The sequence below is a fragment of the Centroberyx affinis genome, unplaced genomic scaffold (assembly GCF_046629955.1).
Source record: "Centroberyx affinis isolate AG114_WGS23_722 - 3 ecotype Tasmania unplaced genomic scaffold, CSIRO-AGI_Caff_v1 ptg000987l_1, whole genome shotgun sequence".
NCBI classification, from domain to species: domain Eukaryota; kingdom Metazoa; phylum Chordata; class Actinopteri; order Beryciformes; family Berycidae; genus Centroberyx; species Centroberyx affinis.
In genome coordinates this window covers 266128-288501 of record NW_027279554.1, presented here as the reverse complement: position 1 = coordinate 288501, position 22374 = coordinate 266128, and the positions used below count along the sequence as shown (strand labels likewise).

At 38.5% G+C, this 22374-nt stretch overlaps 1 protein-coding gene across 1 annotated transcript in view; it reads right to left on the bottom strand.

Annotated features, from left to right (window-relative positions):
* lmbrd1 (LMBR1 domain containing 1) overlaps positions 1-22374 on the bottom strand; it is an 86259-nt gene that overhangs the window by 13273 nt on the left and 50612 nt on the right. The window contains exons 8-14 of the mRNA XM_071522439.1: positions 18903-19028; positions 17717-17869; positions 11830-11894; positions 11533-11635; positions 7397-7501; positions 7057-7206; positions 5864-5939 (exon numbers count right to left, since the gene is read on the bottom strand). Coding sequence (XP_071378540.1) covers positions 5864-5939; positions 7057-7206; positions 7397-7501; positions 11533-11635; positions 11830-11894; positions 17717-17869; positions 18903-19028 — 778 coding nt within the window. The remainder of the gene's footprint in view (positions 1-5863; positions 5940-7056; positions 7207-7396; positions 7502-11532; positions 11636-11829; positions 11895-17716; positions 17870-18902; positions 19029-22374) is intronic.

The window sequence follows — 22374 nt, the reverse complement described above, 5'->3', positions numbered from 1 at the left end:
AATATAACTATATAAACGTGGACAACCCGGTGAAAAATATCGCTTCATCACCAAGGTTGGAATTGAAATAAAAAAGGAATATAGGCTACCAGTCACAAAAGTGAAACAAAATGGTTGTCAAATTGAGAATGGTTGCTCACGCTCACCCTCCTGTCCACTCATATTTATCGACATGAATCCCAATTGTATGAAAATAATTGTTAAATTCATGCAAGATAGGCATAACATGTTAGGCCTACAAATCTACTACTGTACATATCATCATTCTTAAGTTTCAAACATGTTGAATTAAAAACATCTCATCTCAACGTCTCATATCCCTTTTTCTTGAAAGACAGACTTCTGTGTTATGGTTAATATGCTGATTATGATCTGATTATAAGCCTATGCATATAATAGCTTAAGAACCACCACACAACTCAGCAAACGCCTTGAAATGTTGACTTGATTGTGCTTTGAAGTTTTTATGGCTGATACAGGCCTTTATTAAGGCAAGGGTTTCAGCATCTGTGACTGAAGTAAAATTAATGAATGATATTCCTAAAGGCTGCAATACGACAACGCTCAGAAAGAAGAAATAACTAATGCAAACTGAGCATAGGTTACGCTACAACGTTAACTTCACTTTGATCATTTTACAACAGCAGCGTAACGTTCATAGTTCGCCTATGGGTTTAACATATTGTTGAAAGTTCAAAAAATATAAGCATATTAGCAAGTTATGGCATAAGATGGAACATGCTTAATAAGCAACGGTAACTTGCATGATGATCTGCGTCCCTTGTCGGTCATGATCGTTTGTTTTTGTGAACGGCCGAATGTGCGTCGCTTTAAATGTTGCTGCCGCAAGGAATTGTGGGACGGCATTATCTCCTTTCCTTTCGTGAAGGATGGTCCAGTGTATCCTATGCTAAAGGAGCTAAGTAAGGAAGCAGTGAAGCACCTTTCCTTAGCATTTAGAGAATTCAAACAGCTCTTATCATGGCTGCCACTTAGATACTTCCGGGTCATTTCACTCAGTTAGGAACCTTCCTAAGCAAAAGAGACAATTCGACCGCAGCCCTCGTTTGACCAAAGTGAAATGTCGCTTTAAGGCCCAACTCTTTCACTATGTCACTCTGAAGGCTTGTATACGACTTGTAAATAATCTAAGGATATGAAGACTTAATATACAGCATAACCCTCTGCATGCCAATGTAATGTCTCACCTTCATATACAGCTGATAAACATACTGAAATATCCTCTTTCCAGAAGAGTCATTATGCATGGTTCTGTAGCTTTGGCAACATACTAGATTCGCAAGAGCACATTATTTATCCTAATCAGTCACTTCATGAGGGAAAATAAACAATCTCTAGTAATGGGTAAAAATACATCTATATTCATTTCTGTCGTCATTATTCAAGGGGACATATTTTTTGTAAATAATGTGACTAAAATAAAAAATTATCTGAAAAAGCAAATAAAAGGTACTGGGAATCACTACTTAACTGCATTCCAACTCTACATAAAAAAAACTGAATATAGTTGAACTTGGTTTTTCTGTGGCAGACTGAATTTTTTAAACAATCCAAAAACAGAATTCATGTGTTATTCCTATAATTTTAAGGGACTGAATCACTTTATGTAAATATGTAAGAAGTTTCTCCCAAAGTTTAAAACTACAGAAGCTAGACTCTCTCTAAAATCATCAACAGACAAAATCTGGGGCTGTTCCCTACATAATCATCTTAATGTTTAGAATAAGGTCTTACAGTCAAATGAGCGTAATTTTGTTGTAGTGTATTTTCCTCTTTTATGAATAATAAAATTAGCCACTATCCCTGTAATATCACCCTTGTTACTGTCACCGTGCCCACAAAATTGTCTTCCCATTCATTGTCAGTAGAGCAGCTCCAGGATCTGTCTTATCGATTAAGTCTTGGTTCTCTTTTCTTCAAGCTTTGGGACTTTTTTGCTCATATTTGCACTCTCCAAAACAACAGGAATAGCGGTTAACATTTGTGTTTCTGCATATGTTCCCTAACAGCGCAAATGATCCAAGTACAGATAGATGAGATGGATGGTTGACTGACTGGCATTTCTGTGTAGTCATTTGGACCTCTCCACCTGTCTCTCTCTTAACCTTTATCTGCTACATATCCAATATAATAAAACATACTTGGAGATAGTGAACTATGCTCTACCCTTTAGAAAAGAGGCTGCTTCATATAAATTCAATTACAAATAGTGAAACGCTTTCACCGCCCAAATTAAATCTATCAGACTGTTCATCTCTATTTCAGTCTCTGAGCTTCTGATTGCGATCCCTCTCAGTCGCATGTGTTGTCTCTGCTTGACACTTCCTCCTCCTCATGGCTGGCTGGTTGTACAACGGCTGTTATGAAAGCAGGAGCTGTTTCCAAGATGGCCAAAATAGGCTCAAGTTCCTAAACTGGTCAAAGGAGACAGTAGAAATTCTGTTGGCGAAGGTCCAAGTGACTCTGGCACCAAGACTCTTTTGGTGTAATGTAAATGGTACTGGGGAATGTCAAAGGTTCTGCACAATCAAGAGATCATACACTCACTTGTCAGGTCTGTTACTACAATCAGGCTACTCAAAACTAAATACTAGAGAATAAAATAGTGTTCAATGGATGTGTTTTAACTGCGTTTTGGAATCGACTGTTGGAGATTACCGCTTTGGCCCGGTGCATGTGTGTTGGACAGCAGCGCTCCAGGCAGCCTGGAGGTATGAACGCCCTACAGCAAAGGAAGTGATGAATTTTTCAACACAGTCAATCGTTATGATGGCAGAAACTAGGAAAATAAGGCCCAGGTTGAAAATAACTGGAATTATCCTTTAATTTCACTTCAATTTTACCTCATTCAGCTCAACTTTAAATGTGAGCTCTAACCAAACATCGAATCTGACACAATACAGTATGCAGACGGGCTTTTCTGTCAAATTTTCAGACAAAGAGGTCTTTCACATGATTTCATCCATGTCTACCAGAACACATGAAAACATGATGTTACTGTAATGTGTATTTCAGGAATCATTGCTGCATCTCAATGGCATTAGTCCATTAGCAACTCCATGTTGTGTAAGCCTAACTGATATTCCTGTATAAATTCACTTATCTTGAACTAAATGGTCAGCCAAGCTCATTGCTTTTAGCCCAGCTGATTATGCATATTCAAGCCTGTAGGTCACTACACCTTTCATAAATCTCCAACTGTATGCCAACCACACCATTTCACAGCAGAGACTGGCTATGATTGTACTTGAACAAAAATAAGCATAATTCTATGTTGTTTATTTGATTAGAAACCCACCAAAGTATGAAGTAAGAATGTATTTCTAATTGCAAACATACATAAATCTACACAACTATGATCCTATTCTCACACGCTGAACCATCTGTAGCCTAACTGTATATGACAGAAATATGATAGAAATAATGACCTGATTCATTGAGCACTAATAGCAGTCAAGTGTTCCATGGAAATGTGTAATTAGGTCTATTTTTGGCATTTTTGTTGCTGATGTTGAGCGTGGTAGGAACACTCTGCCCATCAAAACAGAAAAAAAAATATAGTAAGTTGCTATAAGTGTATTGCTTTATGTTTTCTAATTGTATCTTTCTTTCATTTTATCCCATCCGCAGCAATGACACCTACTGCCACTTACACATAGTAAGTGGCAAGAGTACAATACGCACGGTGACCACAGTGACCACAGATGGGAAAAGGCTAAGCCCACACAGGCAGGGAGCCTGAGATATTTGGGAAACATGAGACAAACAAAATGCACTGGTTAGAATTATCAACTGGAGATGGATTGATTTCTGGTAACCTGCGGAGCGACTTCTGTGTGACTGATGTATTCTCCATTCTGAGACACAGGGGCGCAAAGTGGGTCCAAAATTAACATGCACTCCTACTAAATTAAATCCACAGTCACATGACTCTGCTGCCATTGTGAATAGAACTTTAAAGGTGACAAAACTGTGGTTTCACAGGCAGTAAAACAAATAGGCTGTTTTAAATGGTTGAAATGAACTCACATTTTTAAGAAAATTACTAAACACAAGCTCTACATGCTGTACTGGGAATGGGAAAGGTACTTAGGAATGGGATAGTCTAAAGGTAGATCTGTCCTAAAGGCATTATTATAGAATTCTATGTTTGTCTGGGTCATTTATTTGATAACGGCCCACTCTGTATTGCCCAGTGTATAGAAATAAATATGGCAGTATTCATTGGTTTGAGTGCCTTCCAGAGATGGAAAGCAAATGGATGCAGTACACACCAAACTTTCTTCTGACAACAAAACCATTTGCATTTTGTTAGCAGCACGTCTTCATTTCAACACCCAAGATTAACCAAACCTAAAACAAAACAATTTATCTACCTCAGAATGAAAATATTTTGCAAAGGATTCATATGTTACATGACATGTACCTTCGTTTCTAGGACTAACTCAGCAACAATGCAATCATTTAAGCAAGGCACAGTCAAATATATGGCCTATCTCTAATTGATTGGGAAATTAACTACCTTTACTTCATTGTTTCTGCATGAACCTTATGCTATATTTTATTGCATGCTTGACATTTAAACCCAGTATCAACACTCACTAGCTGTAATTGCTATCCGATTCTATGTCTGGGAGAGTGTTTATGTCCCAAAACAATGAATCATTTGACTGAAAATAAAGGAGGTTTCCAGTGCAATAAAAGACCCCATAAAAAAAATAAAAAATAAATAAATAAATAAATATATATATATATATCTAAATAAGCTAAATATAAAAATAAAATAATATCTTATACATTCTGTGTTTTCAAGGTCACTCTCTGGTTCCTAGCTTATAATATAAACTGCATTTTACAAACTAAATAGCAAATGTTCACTTTAACAAAATAATTAGCATTCAACTTAGAGCAAATTGAGTTTGAGAGAATTTTCTCCTATTCTGGCAATTAAGTAAGGTCTATAAATCCAACTGCCAATTCTCATTTACAGAGCATCATCTTGGTAGTTGGTGATTATTCTGCTTTTAAAAGCCTGTTCCTAGCCAAAAGCATTATGTAGATAGAACATTATATAATTATTCCATATTAGTCCTATTTAGAGCTGAAGAAAAGGTATAATGGCATGCATAGTTCTCTAGTCCAAAGCGTGAGGAAAACACATATTTGGCTACCAATGAGACTTACTGTAAAATACTGGAGATTCATGGCAAGTGATGACAAAATGTGAGTCTAGATGGAGAAGTGGTTATTACAGTTTATGGGGAAACCAGGGGAAAATGTGAGTGTTGGCAGATATAATAAGGAATGAGACAGTGTTAAACATCTTCTTTGTTTGCTTCAACCCTCTCTGTCCTCAGTAGGTTTTAAAACCATTTCTTGTTTCTTAACTAAATGTGACAGTGCTTTTGGAGTGTTGTATTGCATCATATCCTCTCAACCACCAACAAGAGCCTGACTTGAGCATTAGGCCAATGAATAAATTATTGTGATAAAGCTCACTGGAATAGGTATGATGTATATTCAGATTTGTGTTTTCATGGTTGATTTACTGTAATAAGTGTTGGCACGCAGAAAGCAAGAGGCCACCTAATGCATTAGTAAATGTTTGTCGTTGGTATTAATTCATCTAATAAAAAATGAATGATGATAAAGATCACTGAAGAGATCTTGTGCACCACTGTTGCATAAGAAATGTGTTTGTCTCAACACTGTCCTCGCTTTCCTCCAGTGTAAACTTGTTTTGAGAGGGATCAATTGTTAATATGTTGTAGGTTCTTCCCCCTGTTGGACTGGTAAGGCAGTGTGTAACCAGCGGTACCTTACTGTACCAGCACAGACTTACCTTCAGGTGCATCAGCATCACAGATCTTGGTGGTCGCAGAGGTAGAATTCCCAGATGTGGGACCTGCTGAGGGCATCTGGCTCCGATAAAAAAATAAAATAAATAAATAAATAAAAAACACAAACGGCATGTATCTATTTAGCACATAGAAAACTACGAACTACTGCATAGGATGCAAAGATGTATAGGCTTGAAAAAAGGGACACCAAACAATATCTATAACCTAATATAATACCAAATACCAACAACCTATTTCTCTTAAGTGATGAAATGATCTTTAAGCTTTACAAAGTAATATATCAGTGCAGAGTTTGGTTCCAGAAAATGCTCTCGGCATGGATGAATTTTGCATTAAAGATCATTCAGATCCCACTAGAGCCAAATAAAGACATTTTATCAATGGATCTGCAAATGTAAGTGTAGATGCAAATGAAACACAATCAATAGGTAAAGAGAAGGCAATTTAGTCAGTTTAAAGGTTAATAGTCTGGTTAATACTTATTAAGAGTTTTCTGAAGGAGTTTAACGGCCTTAAGTTTTAATACTTTGGGACAACTTATTAAGAGTTTGCTGAAGGAGTTTAAGGGCCTTAAGTTTTAATACTTTGGGACAACTTATTAAGGGTTTGCTGAAGGAGTTTAAGGGCCTTAAGTTTAAGTTAAGTTTAAATACTTCATTTTTCTGCTGCACTGCACACTAGACAAATCAGGGGGCTGGTATAAATGACACTGAGAGATAATGGATTAGACTGGGTATAGGGATGAGCAGCAGTTAGAAATATGGCATGTTTACCCTGTGAGTCATATGGAGTTAGTCTTTTAAAAAGGTTCTTTGCTCCAATTTAAAAAGAAAAAGGCTGTTTTAGCAAAAACAACACCTACTCTCTGCATGGATGGTTCATTTCAATTATGTCCTTTAAATACATTCTTTGAAAAATACAGATACAAGGGTGCATCTAAACCACACGCACACGCACACGCACACGCACGCACACACACACACACACACACACACACACACACACACACACACACACACACACACACACACACACACACACAGGGGCTATCATAGATCACAGGGATGGTGGACTGTCATACAGCAGATACACACAGTGACAGCCTAACAGACAGACAGAATCAAAATATCTAGAAATGCATTGATTCGTATGCAACATATCGAGTTGTCCTCACCTGTACAAGATATTTCTGGCTGCCATACATGACATATTGCGGGGCAAGGCTATAAATCATGTAGCTGGTGTGAAGAACAATCAAGAGGAGGATCATACAGAGGAAGAGAAGAGCCTGGGGACGGGTTCTCTTAGGTCTTATTTTGTATAGCTGCAAAAGAAAACAGTGTTGCTGTGTAATGACGTGCGTTTGTAAGAATGTTGAAGACAGCATGTTCAGAACAAAGCATATGCTCAGAAATGACACCATACATGGTGAAAAACAAGTAATTTTGCCCTTCACTATCTTACAATAACAGAATATAACTTGAAAAACAAATTCACAAGTGAAGCCTTCCTACCCTTATCCAGAAGAACCAGATGCCCATGTTGCGAATGCCGGCCATGGACGTGAGTACAAAGTACATGGTGATGACTGTGATCAGGATGTAATCCAGTGGGAAAACCTGCGACACCAGAGACAGGCTTTAGCTGCATCTCTCATGCACACACATCACATATAGGGGTCGTTATTGCTTTCCGCGAGCAAGCACACTCAGAGCATAAACATTGAACAGACAGGCTGCTTAGGAGCCATTACAAAATGAGCAATTATTATCAATACCACAGAAGACTTTGTGTAGGCCAATTCATCTTCAGCACATCTGAGTTTGTTACTGTGCAGTGTGTCAGACAATGAAAAGAGGGTTTGAATACAAGTGCGCATCTTCCTCAATTGCAACCATAATGCCCAGGGACAGCTCAAAATATAAATTAATACCTTTTAATTGATGAATGGAACACAAAGGCCACCACTGACTACACAGCACTGTCAACATTTACCAGTACACAGCATCTGATGGAACTATCGCTTGTGCTTTTTTATAGTGAGCACCTATGTAGAGGCCTGCCTGAGGGGTGTGTGACAGCATATATGTCATTGAGGTTATCACGTGGGCATCGCTGTATTAGGCCCACAGCATTTCCAGGCTCAACAGGCGTCCCACAACCACCCCCCCCAACATCCAATCTCAAAAGTGATCAGAACTATGTTCATTTACACTAAAAGAGAGGTTAAGAGTTTGCCATAACGCTCTAATCAGTGTAAAAGTTATTTACAGATGTACTCTACACATGAATGCATAGTGGATATTATGCATAATTATTGAGTATGTTATCTTTCATATCCTGCAATGTTCTGATCAGATGCCTAAAACGTATCTCATTCTTGACATGGTACACTGAATTCAAGTGTCTTTAGTGATTAAATAGGAAGGTCATACTTCTAAATACTGGCCTTAGACATGTAATCAATGCCACTATCCAGACGAGCAATACTTAAATGGGCTGAGCTGTCAGTCATTTTTTTCTCTAAAACCTGGTGTAGAATAATAAGTTCAACAGTGGATGTTATGTTCAGCTCCCAGACCTGCAGCAATGACCCGGAGTCATAAGGGCTGCTGAAAAGTTGTGGCACTGAATTAAAATTCTGTCAGTCACAGAGTTCCATTTAAAAATACGTTAAATATAGTTTTGTTCATTTAACACCATTGCGCTTTAATATGTAGAATTTAAGAGTCCGTGGATTATCGCTTTACAAATATAAATTCTAACAAAAGGCAAGGAGGCTGCTCGTATGAAAACGATATGGATACTGTTCAGTTTGAATTGACAGATTAAAGCTTTGAAATGAAACATAATGTGACTTTTAATAAACCTAACATCACACACACAATGAACAACAATTTATGTGGGTCTAAGGCAGATAAATGATTGAAATGTGAAGAAAATCAGTAAGACCTGTATTTTCCTTCCATTTTCCTAACCCTAAATAGGGAATAATAGAATGTTATAGAATAATAATAATAGAATGTTAGGGAAAGGGTAGAAATTACATTTTGATTAAAATACCCATTATTCATGAGTGTACATTCTTACATATGTCTGTTTTGTATATACTCAATGAGGAAGGTATCATATCATAATCCATCTTTGATCAGCCTCTTCTTGCCGCACAGTATGTGGTCAACTTCTCCTCCAAGATTTTCCATAGATCCCGTTTGAACTCAAGATCCAAGCAAATGAAAATGAATGACAGCAATGTCTTGAGGGAGTTCAGACTAGCCAAACATTCGCTTTCTGGTGATCTAGTACTCATAACTTATTGTTAATTAATTCAATTATTAACTAAATAATTAAAATCAGGTTACCACTCTGAGTGGACCCCAGAGTCATAACCTGAGATGAGGTCAGACTGACAGAATTCCATTAAAATGAATGAGACGTGCCACAGCAGTAATCTCTCTCTAAAAACTGTAAAACAGTTATTCCTTTATCATCCATCATTGATCAATTTTAATAAAGCAGGAATTGTTGCCAGTGATGATGTAAACAGACTCATTTTGTGGAGCTGTTAACTGAATGTGAGGGATTTAGATGTAAAGAAGGGGTCCAACTAGGCACACAGCCTATTTTCTGCACAGCCATGAGTGTCAATGGGGTATGGAAAGGTATGGCACTCGCCACACCTGAGACTGACTCCAAATCTGATGTTGTATGTCTTATCTTTAGAACAAAGCTGACCACAGCTGACTGTTTTGCAGTCATTGCCCATCAACAGCCAATCAAATATGTGTGTTTCCTTACTGATGTGATTCAGTTCTATGAACAACAGTTCTGCCTTGCTGGTGCAAAATGGCAGAGAAATTAATTGCAGCCTTTCAAAGCTTCCCAGTTTGCTACAACTTATATTTGAAAGACTACAGGAATAAATATCTCAAACACAAAGATTGGAGACCAATTGTATCCATCTTGGGGGTCGACGGTAAGCCTGACAGTAACTTTGTTTTTTCTGTTTATTTTTGATTAATGTTACCTAATTAGTTCTTGCCAGCTAACAATGTTAACTGTAAAAATACGATTTGTCCTGTTCAAACCTCTTTAGCTGCCACTAGACCACTACATGAATGCAACGGGAGTCTCTTTGTGGTAGTTTGTGGTAGGCATTGTGGTACTTTTGGATGCTTTGTGGTATACTTAGTGGTAGCCTTTATGGTTTTTTGTGGGGTGTATTCAGTGGCATCTAAAACTTTTCACAGATGGTTTTGTTGCCATAAATGGTATGTTTATGGTTTAATGTACTTACATGTCATATACAGTAATTATACCATTGATTTCAGTACGTCCTTAACCACAAGCAAAACGGAACATAAACAGAGTTAAGTTAGAATAATAATTTCTGGTTAATAAAATGGTAATGAATTTTAGCGACTTTAAATAACATTAGATTTGCGTTTTGGACTTCTTCGTTCTACAGTAAGTGGGCTTAATCCTTTGTTGAGGATGTAACATTACCGTAGAAGGCCTTGCTAAGTGTATGTTAATGTTAACTGTTGTAATGTCCTATCCATGTAGGATTGGACCTAATTGGTGATTTAATTTCAATACATCATTTGATGCTCACAACTGGCAAGTATGCAAGTAGTGCTAAGGTAGTTTTCACTTACAGCTTCCATGGCTGGGTCCAAGTTTTCTGTTACTTATAACAGATAATGCGTCTTTGTGCAATGGCCTTGGATACAAGTGGTTTCAGAATGGCAGCCAGATACCAGATGTGTGAAGCTTAAGATGCAGTTTTTGTGGACTGTGTCACAGAAGTGTTGATTCAATTATGTGTTAATGTTTGAGCCAATAGTTTTGTGGGGTCTATTCTGTAAGTGTCTGTCTATCCTTGACCCTTAATTTGCAACCACTGTTCCTCTTCCCCAGCACCGTCTGTCTGTGTTTGCTGTATGTTGCCATGATTTTCGATCCTGTTTCCCCTTGCCACATTAAATAATAAAAAAAAAAAAAAAGACTACTTGTGACTATGAAATGCAAAATGCACTTGTGAGTGCAATTAAGGGAGCAACTATTTGGCCTCTTTGGAATTCTGTTAATTATCTCATGTTACTTGGAAAACTTACATATACAAGTGGTGATTATCAGGCTTCATTTCTTCTTTTAAAGGTGATACATATTTCTAATTGGCGTTTAAATTAATATGTCTTGCTTTTATAGGTGCTTTTGTATTGTTATTGTCTTTTTCATGTGATGTTTCTCTAATTTTGAGCACCCCCTGTACACACACGCGCTTCAACTTTCCAACAGTAGTATGATATGCACTGAAAAATAACCCAAAACTAGAAGGGCACTCGGAGAGCGCAGACCTCCGCCAAGGCCAATAGTCCAGTCTGCTATGATATCCAAATTTCGTGAGTCGGATCCGCTCCAAAATTTAACGGGTTCTTCCTTGGCCCATGCTACACCCTTCCACGAAGTTTCATGAAAATTGGCCCAGTAGTTTTTCCGTAATCTTGCTAACAGACAAATGGCACCAAAAACATAACCTCCTTGGCGGAGGTAACAAAGCTTTTACATGATGCTTAATTATGATGACATGATTATTGAAACAAGAGGCCAATTCTCTTTCAGGCAAGAGAGATGTGAGGATACTCACAGGTTGTAAGGCTAAGAGAAGTTCATTCAGAGGATTGGTGAGGTTGGTGCCAAAGATAATGAATCCAGAGCTGATGCCAGCAGAGTGGAGGGCTTTATCCAAACTGAAACACACACAAACAACTTCAATTTGAGTTGGAATCTCCAACATTACTAACATGATTAATATACCTAAATGTAACCATTGCACTGTACAGAAAGTTGTTACAGAATACTCCCTGCCTAGCATGGCATAAATTTGATGTGTAATTTGGATTGTATAAATAGGTATGATGTTACAGGACATGTCATGACTTACTTTGAAATGAACAGGGCAACAGTGAACAGCAGCGCCACCAGGATGAAGAAAATGCCCATCAATATCTGCAAAAGAAAAAAAACAAATAATGATATGTATCCCAGTGTTTCCCATACATACTAGGCTTTGCCTAAGCAGCTCACCCAGGAAGTTTTGTCCCTGCCCAGGAAGATTTTTTAATTGTAATTTCAAGTTTGTCAAATTGACATCACAGTATAAAGAGCAGGCCGTGCAACTGTCATTTCACAATGCACAGACCAGTATCTGTCAAAAACGGATTGAGCCAATGTGTTCTCTATGGGGCTGATACGTACAGGCTGTCCACATTTTGTCGTATGTCAAATGTTAAAACTATTTGAACTTTTTTTGGGCCGCACTATACATAACTGTTAACTGTACGTAACTGTTCACTAGCCTATCAGAGAGGGCCAAGGTGGAGCTTGTCTTTTCTCTCTTGATTTTCAAAACAGAAAAGCAACTCATTTCACTTGTACACAGCTTCCCAGAGCCTAGAGCGTTTTATTTTCTTTTTTCTTTATTTTTGTGCAAATCGAGATCCATGTTTCTGTGTTTACAGATTATCCACACATTTTGATTTTTTTAAACACCTCGCAGTGTGACAGATTCATATATGAACTTCATGTGTTTCATCCGTTTCTGTCTGGCCACCCTGCAAATTACTGAGTTGGGCAGAGCACAAAACAAGGTACAGAGTGGTACAGCCACAGTGACAAAAGGTACAACTCTGCACCTTGTTTTCTCACAGTACCTGCCTGCAGTCATCTCCAACAAGCCTAATGACAGACATATATTCCAAAATTAATTTTTATTATAGCTGATACTGACTCCTCTCCAGCCGCCTTGTTTTTAACAGTAATTTTGTTTTTTAATGAAGTGCCTTGTAGTTACACATCAGACTTCTGCACTCATTCTACCCCATAACTACAGATTCAACCCCAATAGAGGGAATCAACTAGAAGGCATCTACTGGACCTGCAAATGTAACCTTTCGGTCATGTCTTCTGTCAAGGCGAGACCATATGGCTTGGCCAGCCACAGTCTGGCACTGTTGCCCAAGGTGACAGGGGGAAGCAAAGGCACAGCCCAGAGAGAGTAGGCAGGTTGCAACGAGGGAGGCAAAAGGGGGTGACAGGCAAGAAGACAAATAAACCCTTCCAACTGCTAGCCTTCAAGTGGCCTTTACAGCTTAAAATGTGTCTGAAATGTCTCTTATCAACTACAGTCAAAACATTAAACACAAACAGGCAAACCCATCTATAATATGTGCCAGATACTGAGACACACAATTCCTAGACAGTGCAGAAGGTTGCATGTCATTGGAACATGAAAACAGCACCTCAATTCAATGTAAACCATATCATGTTCTAGCATTACAACATGCAACACTACTCTGGTACAACCACAGAGTCAACTTCCTATAATTAGATATCTTAGGATAAGATTGGTAGCAGATGAAACTGTGAACAATCAAATGTTTATCGCATATACCCATCCAAGCACACTAGGGTCTCTCACATATCTGTGTCAATCTCTAGAGGCAAATTGTAATTATGAGAAAATAATTGTCATTACAAAAAAATATCAATCGTTTAACAAAACAAAGAAAGATTCAGCTATGACAAAGCGTCCTTTGATGTCATTTCTCATTCTATGAGTGATTCTCTGAGCATCATTCATAATCACATTCAGACACTGACAATCAAGACACATTGTCTCTTATTATTTACCTACAGATATGCATAACTAAATCTAAACATAGGTTGCCAGGCAGAGGGAAACAACTACAGTCATACAATTGTACTGACTTAAAAATAAATAAATAAATAAAAAAAAGAGGCAAAACCACATACAGAGACACCTTGGTTTGCAGCAACAGAACTGTGAGCAGCTGACTGTGGGCTGATATGAAAACAACAGCTAGAGTTAGAGAAATACCGGTGCCACTGCTCCGGAGGAATCACTCCCCATCGTTTGGCTTATCACTCCACACCGGTGCCTGAGCATACAGTAAATAAATCTCCCAACTCATTACTGGGTAAATTTGAGTCTGGGGACTGTCATTAGCAGTCGCCCCCTTGGATAAAGACAGCCTGTTACAGACACTGGTTTAAGATGTCATTAAAGGTTTGTGCATGCCTGCAATGTTGTAAACTACCAGAAAATTAATAGCAGTGGGAATGTGACATGTGTACTAGGAGAATGATGTTGGAACATTCCTCAGAAAGTACTGTACAATGCACAGCTATGAGCATGAGCGAGGACAACAAGGATTATTATTCCTTGGGTCACAGGAAAAAAGATTATCACAGCATTGAGTTATCTCTAATTTGTCTCTACATAACTTTTAACTTCATTTCTGAAACAAAAGTCACTAACACTTTCCTTGAACTACAATTTACATGTTGACAACTTAACAAGAGTTTCATATGACCTTAATTTATGTCTACCAATTGAACCCTTTACTTTGCTTGCTTTTACTAGCTGTTCATGTAATACTTAAATGAGAGACATTCCGGTGACAACTCTCATGTTAAAATATGATGTAAACAATGTGTTATAGACTGGTGTTCAAGGAAATTATTACCAAAATCCTACTTCAGAATCACCAATAAACTCCAATTACTGAAAAGTAATAGGATATAAAGAATATCCAGTACAGAAATAAAGATATAACATTAATAAAGTACTAAATGAGAACATTTGGAAAAGTCAATGTTTAAGTTGCAGTAAATGTTAAATATTTATGGAAAAGTCATTGACGTATGTTCAATTATACCACGGAAATTGTAAGAATAATGGCTCATACATTTAAAATAATCATGTTATGTTGACTTCCTTTGTTACATGTATTGTTGTCTTTGAACATGGATGAAGTAATTGTTTATTACTTCATGGGGAAAAGGCATAATAACGGGGTGGAAATGGTGGGATGCAACCACTGGCTGTTTAGGTTTTCCTCCTTACTGGTTGCTGATACATTCCCTAAATACTAAGTATCATTCGACTCAGGAAATGTTTCGCACGGGAATCTGGCCTTCCATTTCCCCAAAGGAGCAGGCAGTCGGTCAACTCTTAACTGCTTTTTAGCCCATCTCTTTACCACACACACACACAACCTGCCCCTCGCAACTCATACAGTCTCTCTGTGTCCCACGTGGGCAAAACAGCAAACAAACAGTAGCTAACTCACACACAAGAAGCACGTCAAGCCCCTAGTTTTGAGAACTGCCCTTGAGTGTGATTGGGAAGTAGAAATAAGGAACAATGAAATTAAAATTGCATATATGAGGTCCAGGTGTCGTTTGCCCAACCTGAAATAGTGCAATCAAAGAGACCTTTGTGGCTGCTTTGGTTTATCCCTGGGGAACCATGAGATCCTGCCTGAGAAATGTGAGACTCCCTCAGAGACTCCAGAGTAAATTAGGTGAAGAGAGTACACTTGGGAATCCTGTAGATATGCAGTTGTGTAAAGTAGAACTAAAAGTAAATCTAGAGCAGAGCAGTCCAGATTAGAAGTTGAGGACAAGGAAATGGTTAGGAAGGAACAAGTTAAAGCAATATTCCACGTAGTATTAACATGGGGGTTATTCGGCACTTGACTGCCATGAAAATCATATTATATAAACTACTCACCAAGATCAGATGCAGCTGGGACAAGTTTGTAGCGTCTGTAGCATTTGAATGAGGTCACGAAAATAGCCTGAAAACTTACATTTAACACGTTTGTGAACAGATTCTGTTTTTTTATTCTTAACTTTGGGGAGATCTGTGGTCCTTAGTGTGATTTTGTAATTAAGCTGTGTTTTTTGGGTCATTTGATTGACTATATACCGCTGGTATGAGATCAACAAGGCCCTTAAGCAGTACAATGTTAAGTCAATAGGGGGTTCACAGCTCAGATGAGAACAGCTGTAGATAAACTTGAGCCAGTTAAATCCAAAAGAGCTATCTTTATATTGTGTGTGATGAAAAATGTCTCGTCATTTTTTTCCTTTGACAAATGACGATGGTGACAGAGATGAATCAAATCACTGTTACAATCCCATGATGTGCTGCTTTGACTTTGTTTGGACTTCATGTGCACAGCCATCACTGAAGAAAACCTTAGCCTCCAGTGTAATTAAAGGCAATGTGAAATTGTCCTCTGTTTTTGGGCTTCTACATGTGCAGTCTATAATTTGAGTAATTTGACTTCACTGAGGATCTCTCTTGTTTACAGAGTTTCGCTCAAAACAAAATTATTCTTATTCTTGGACTTTTTAAAGTCCAAGAATAAGGAAGTTGAAAACTTCTGTAAAATAAAATGAAGAAAATATATTTTTATATATCAGCTATAATAAAGGGAAGATTGCAGCGCATAAGGCTCAATCAACAGATTGTACACTTGAACACTTTGTAAAAGTATTAATTATTTCATACAAGATAGCAATACAATAAGCTTGAAAGTCCAATCAACAATTCAGCAAGTATACCACCAAATTGGAGCCTAAAGTTCAAGTGATATACTGCTGGATCATTTACCCTAAGGCTGTATGATTAAAAATTATAATCCTGATTATTTTGTTTAATACTGTGATCATGATTATTAATCATTATTATTTGGGGGAAACTTATTTTTATTGCACTTTTGCACCTGAACATATATTTTAACATAATTTATTTCATTTATATATTTTATTTATTTCACATATATTTTTTTCACTTTTTTCAGTATAGTTTTTCCTTGAAGTAGCAGCAGCTAGAAAGTTTTTCACCATATTACTCTTACTCCACCATGGATGGATAATAATTCACCGCCATTAACCCTACTGATCCTAATAGTTGATTCACAGCTGCGGGGCAGGGGTGAGATAAATAATCTCATATCAAAATTGTGAAAATCTGATGGATTAGAGTTTAATTGTCAATCTAATGTAGTTCTCAATTCTCAAAGCCTGGAACTGCTAGTGTATTTCTTATGATGTGTAAACCTTAGTTAACTCACTTAACTAAGGTACATCTGTCCAGCTAGCAAAGTCCAGCAGTGTGTCACACAGTAGTTCACAAATGCAGTTAAAACAAGCACAGATCTGTACAGACCCCCGGTGCATGTTCAATTCTATGCACTGAAGCACTGCGACACAGTTCAATTACCTAATTCCATAACGTTACTTAAATACCACAAGGTAATAATGTTACCTACCGTTAAAGTTTGTAGGGCAGCAGAAGTTGTTACTGTTTATAAATCCTGTTACTAACACAGGTGATTTTGGAGCAAATTGTGGTATGTTATCTTTCACACCGGAGACTCTGTGGATGGAGTACAATGCTGCTGGTCTGCTGTCTGTGCATCTCCAAATGACAAACATGACGTGATTCGTGCATCAGAGATCAATTTAGATCAATTTATATACACTGACCAACTTGATTTTGTGCCTCTGTATGGGAAACACTGCATCTCACAGTGAAAGACGCCCTCTAGAGGTGATTTGACAAAGCGCATCATCTTACTAAGCGTCCCTGACTGACTGACTGACTGACTGACTGCAAAATGGCGACCAGAAAGAGTGTGAATCGGTGCCGCACTGTGCCACTGAGCACACCCCATTGGAAACAAATGAGGTCTCTCAATTTATTTTTTTACGGCCTATGATCTTAACTTTCGCATTAAAAGAGTTAACATATGATGCTAAATCATGGTGCTTGTGAGATCATATCCAATGTATAAACAACACAGTGGTTTGTATATAATACAATCCAAAATATTACAATCCAAGATATTACTTCTTGTGAGTGTTCTGAGAAGGAAATAATGACAAACAAAGGAAAATGAAATGAAGGCACTGTTGAAATTGGCATATTTCTGTAATCCCATATGCAGGCTCACCTTAAAAGGTCTGAGGGCACTGCCCACTTTAGTGCAACAGTTCCTCTCTGCGATTTCCAGGTGTCTACTCCTGCGCTGGAGAACCTGCAGCTTGCCCTCTAGCTCCTGCAGATTGTGTCGGTCCCTTGAGGACAGAGGACGTCCATCTATACACTGACAAAAAACAACAAAACAGAAATGTATTTATATGTTGACTCTTGTCAGGTTAAGACAGTTCATCAAGTATTAAAAATAAACCCTGCAGAAAAACACCCTTAACTGACCTGTCCAGTGAGTGACAGAAATCCCCTTAAGTAAACAATGAATAAACAACCAAAACTGTAATTAACATGCTCTGTGGGTGTAGTTAATATTTGAATGGGTGGATATCATTAATATTAGAACACTGTCCTCTACAGCTTCAGGCTTAAATTATCTGGCAGCAAATAATAACCAATACTATTACATACATTTGCAACGATGATAATAGTTGCTAATTACTCACAATCAGGCTCTGAAAATGTAATTATTAAGTGTTCAGCTTCAAACATAATTCTACAAAAAATGTCCTATGTTAAACCCTTAAGATAACGTTTCGAAGCTGGTATGAACAGCTTTGGCATAAAGTATTACTAAAACAACCTTGCCTGTATGATTTAAAACTTCTTTTACTCTAATAATATGTAGTTTTCAATATGTAGTCTTAAATACATCTACACCTAGTTTTCATTAAGTACATCTATGCAGAGGACAGAGGAGGAATGAGGAATGCTGTTCTGTCCTGCTCCACTTTAAGTTGCCACTAGCAACTAAAGGATAACTTTAATTGTAGCCTATCTATTTCAGAGTTTGTGCCACCTGCGTTTGAGAGGTTGATGGACAGGGAGAGTGCTAAGCATCCTTATTTTACAATCAAAGACAGAGGGGCAGGGTAGAAGGATAAGGAGGAGGGGTTGGTCAGCTGGGGGCTGTGCATGTGTATCTTTCAATAAATATATGATTAAACACTCCATGCAGAGAATTGTACTAAGGTGGGGAAAAACAGCAAGTGTTTCACAAGATTTTTTTTCCAGAGGGTCATAAAATTCTTGTTTATATAATAATTATTTGTATTTCTTTTACTTTTTCTAAGCCTTGTCAATTTTGCACTATGTGCTTATGTAACACACTACCTTTGCAGTGTTTCATGTCATTTGGTGAGACCAACCTTGGCTTTCAGCTTCTCAATCTGGTGCTCAACATCCTCAATGTCCTCTGTGTTCTCCAGGCGTTCATACACCACGCTTCGTGTTCCTTTTATCAGATTCAACGGGAGCACAGACATGCCGTATGCCTGAAAGACAGTGTAAAACCACCATTAAAATCACACATTAGAGTCAGAGTGGGATGGCACATATGGCTGGTTACACGTGCATCCACCCACACATACACACCCCTGCTTGATGACAAAAACACTGCAATGTATAACAAATGACAACAGTTAAATGAGGGTAAACAAACACACACAGAACAAATCATATAGTTCCTGGCCTCTATTTTTGGCAAAAAAAAAAAAGTTAAAAAAATAGTGAAATTTGTATTTGTGCTAGAGTTTATTGGTGAATTTGCAGCAACCATTTTGTGTGGATATGACATTGGCTTATACCACCCTGATGCAATTTACAGCTTAACAGTGCCCCCATGTGACAGCACTACTCTCCATCCAAGATCTGATGAAATTTCAGTAGAATGGTTGGAGAAAATAAATAAAAGAAACAAAAAATCTGAGTTGGGGGAGGGAGCATCAAGGTGCCATACATGCCATACATGTCATATGACAAAAAAATATAGATCAAGCTTTCACTTAAATGAACAAACATCAAAAGTGATTTCCCTGCCGCTAGATAGAGATATATATATATATAGAGAGAGAGAGAGAGAGAGGGAGAGTGGGATAGAGAGAGAGAGAGAGAGAGAGAGACAGTGAGCGAGAGAGAGGGAGAGCGAGAGCGAGAGAGAGAAGTACGTGCACACGATTCAAAAGGCGCATCCCAGTATCAGTAGGCTTGGGGAGTCTCCTGCCAGGCACAATATGGGATGTTTGAACTTTAATTAAAAATGAGGGACATCTCTAATATGGGGAAAGAGACCAATCAATACAAGATGAAAATAAAAGCAGTAGGCCACTGCTGTCTTGCTCTCCCTGTGCTCTGTCTTGCCTTTACCAACTTGGAGCCATGCCATTTTAAGGGCTCATAATAAAACAAAGGGGCCTTTTGTGCAATGATACCTTCAGCCCTGTCAAAAGATGCTGGCCTCTTTCTTCTGTTTTTCAAGTGGGGAAATGCTGGAGCCTATATTTTTTCCTAAAACAACTTTTACTAGTTTCTGAGTGTTAGGTAGCATTAAGAGAGTCACATGGGATACTAAGTCAGGCTAGACTATTATTAGTCTCTGCTGTGGATCTCTGCTACGGGCGATGTCGCCTCCTGCAATGAATCATGGAGCTCTTAAGGCCGAAGCATGTCCCGAATATCAAACACACTCATAAAAGGAAAACCTGTCCCAGATCCCAAGAGAAACATTTCCCCTCCCCTCCACTGCGATACTACACATGAGAGAAATACAAACCAAAACACAGGTGTCCCTCTCTCCACTCCGCTGGAATGTACATACTTAGTTTAGACATAATCATGAGTGCTCATTAAACTTGTTGTAAAACCCGCTGTGGTCAGTAATAACCAGGAATAGCTTAGATCGGGGTGGGGGGATCTTTCAAAGACAGTCATGTGACTGTGGAGCGGGAAGGGAGAAGTAGATGGTCATAGGTCCCCTACACAAGCCTCCTCTTTGTTGCTCTGTCTACTTATGCTAGCGGAGCCAAAAGGGAGGAAGGAGAGGAGGTTGTCCCCTACATCTTCAATACCTTTTGATAAAGAGAGCTACTACAGTATAGCCTTGCTAATCCAAACTCCTCAGGAATAGAGGTGCTTTAGACCAGGTGGTTTTCAGATAACTCAACTAAATGAAATACCCAGGTAAAGCCAAGCCTATTCAAAATATAAAACCTGAAACATGGATTTCCAAATATCCTGTGAGGTCTGCGGCACTGCCACAAATGTTAGTTCCCTTTGATAGATAGGTCAGTTTGGAGTCGGTCAGTTCAGGACAATCTTCAGGACAATCTTGGCACTATGTCTGCTAATGTAAAACCTGGTACTAGAAATCAAAGGGTAATTTTTGATTGAGACCTTGGGCCCTATTTAAATGATCTGTAGCGCATGGTCTAAAGCGCATGGTGCAAGTGCATTTTGGGCGTGTCCAAGTCCACTTTTGCTAGTTAAACAGCGCATAATCTGGGCACAAAGTAAGGCGCAAGGCACAAAGGGGTTGTACTAAGTCCCTTAATTAATCATAGGTGTGTTTTGGGCGTAACATGAATTAAATCAATCAGAGTGTCATCTCCATTCCCTTTAAAAGCCAGGTGCGCTTGCACCTTGGCGCATTGCTATTTAAATGGCGGATTTGGCAAAAAAAGCATCTATAATAGATGCTTTTTGGACGTTCGTTTCTCCAACTTGCCGAATCCGTGTGAATTAGTCTCAAGTAGCCTAAGTGCATTACAGTCTTTTAGACCCAGTTTGTCACAATTGAATCCGACAAATTCAAGGTGTTAGGCATTTGGACTGGATGTATCAAGGTAATAAATACTGATGCGTTATGACGCATGAGGCGCATTGGAGACGCCGATGCCAGGCGCAACGTCCTCTACAGCCTCCTCTTCACCGCGGCCTCACACTGTCTGATCCAGCAATGCGCCTGACCACACCTCATTTTAAGACCAACACACCCATGGGCGCAAAGATGGGTGCAAGTACATTTGCTATTTAAACAACGTGGGCGCTGGGCATGAAAATGACAACTGCGTCGGTCGGAAACTAGCAATGACACTTGCGCTGCGCTTTGCGCCGGGTGTAAGATAGGGCCCCTTAACTTTGATGAACAGGTCAAAAGGGTTGTACAATCATGCTTTCTCCACCCAGGAAACATTCATAAAGTAAGGCTTTCGTTTTTGTGGCATCCTAGATAAAGTGCCACATGCTTTCATTTCTTTTCATCCAGATTAAAGAAATCTATATTTCCCCATCTTCAGCATACCCAAAATGCTACAGTAAGGTCTTTAAGCAGTACTGGGAAATATGGTCACAGCACAACTATTTAAGCCTCTGCTTTGGACGTTGGTTGCCTGTAGAATTGATTTTAAGATTTTACTGATCATGTGCAAAGGTCATCTCGTGTTGGCCTTTGGGTACATTTCAGACCTTTTAATTTCTTTTGAGCTGGAGTACAGACTTAGACACTTGGCCGAGGCCTTTTTGGTTTCCAGGTCTAGACTGAAAACTGATAGTGATAGTGCTTTCTTTATCAGAGCCTCTCAACTTTGGAGCAACCTGATAAAGGTCAGACAAGAGAAATTCAGTAACTTATTTAAAATAATTTGCTCTTTTTAAAATCTGAAGGGTTACCCTATTGTTTTTGTTAGTATTCTGATTCTGGTTCTTTTTGATAATCGTAACGGTTTGGTTGTGACACATGAATAAAGTTGATGGCGAAGTTCCACAAACAGGAAGGGAGGCATAATTCATAAATGCTTCATGTTAGAGTAATCAAATTTGGTAAATAGATTTCAAATCAGCCAG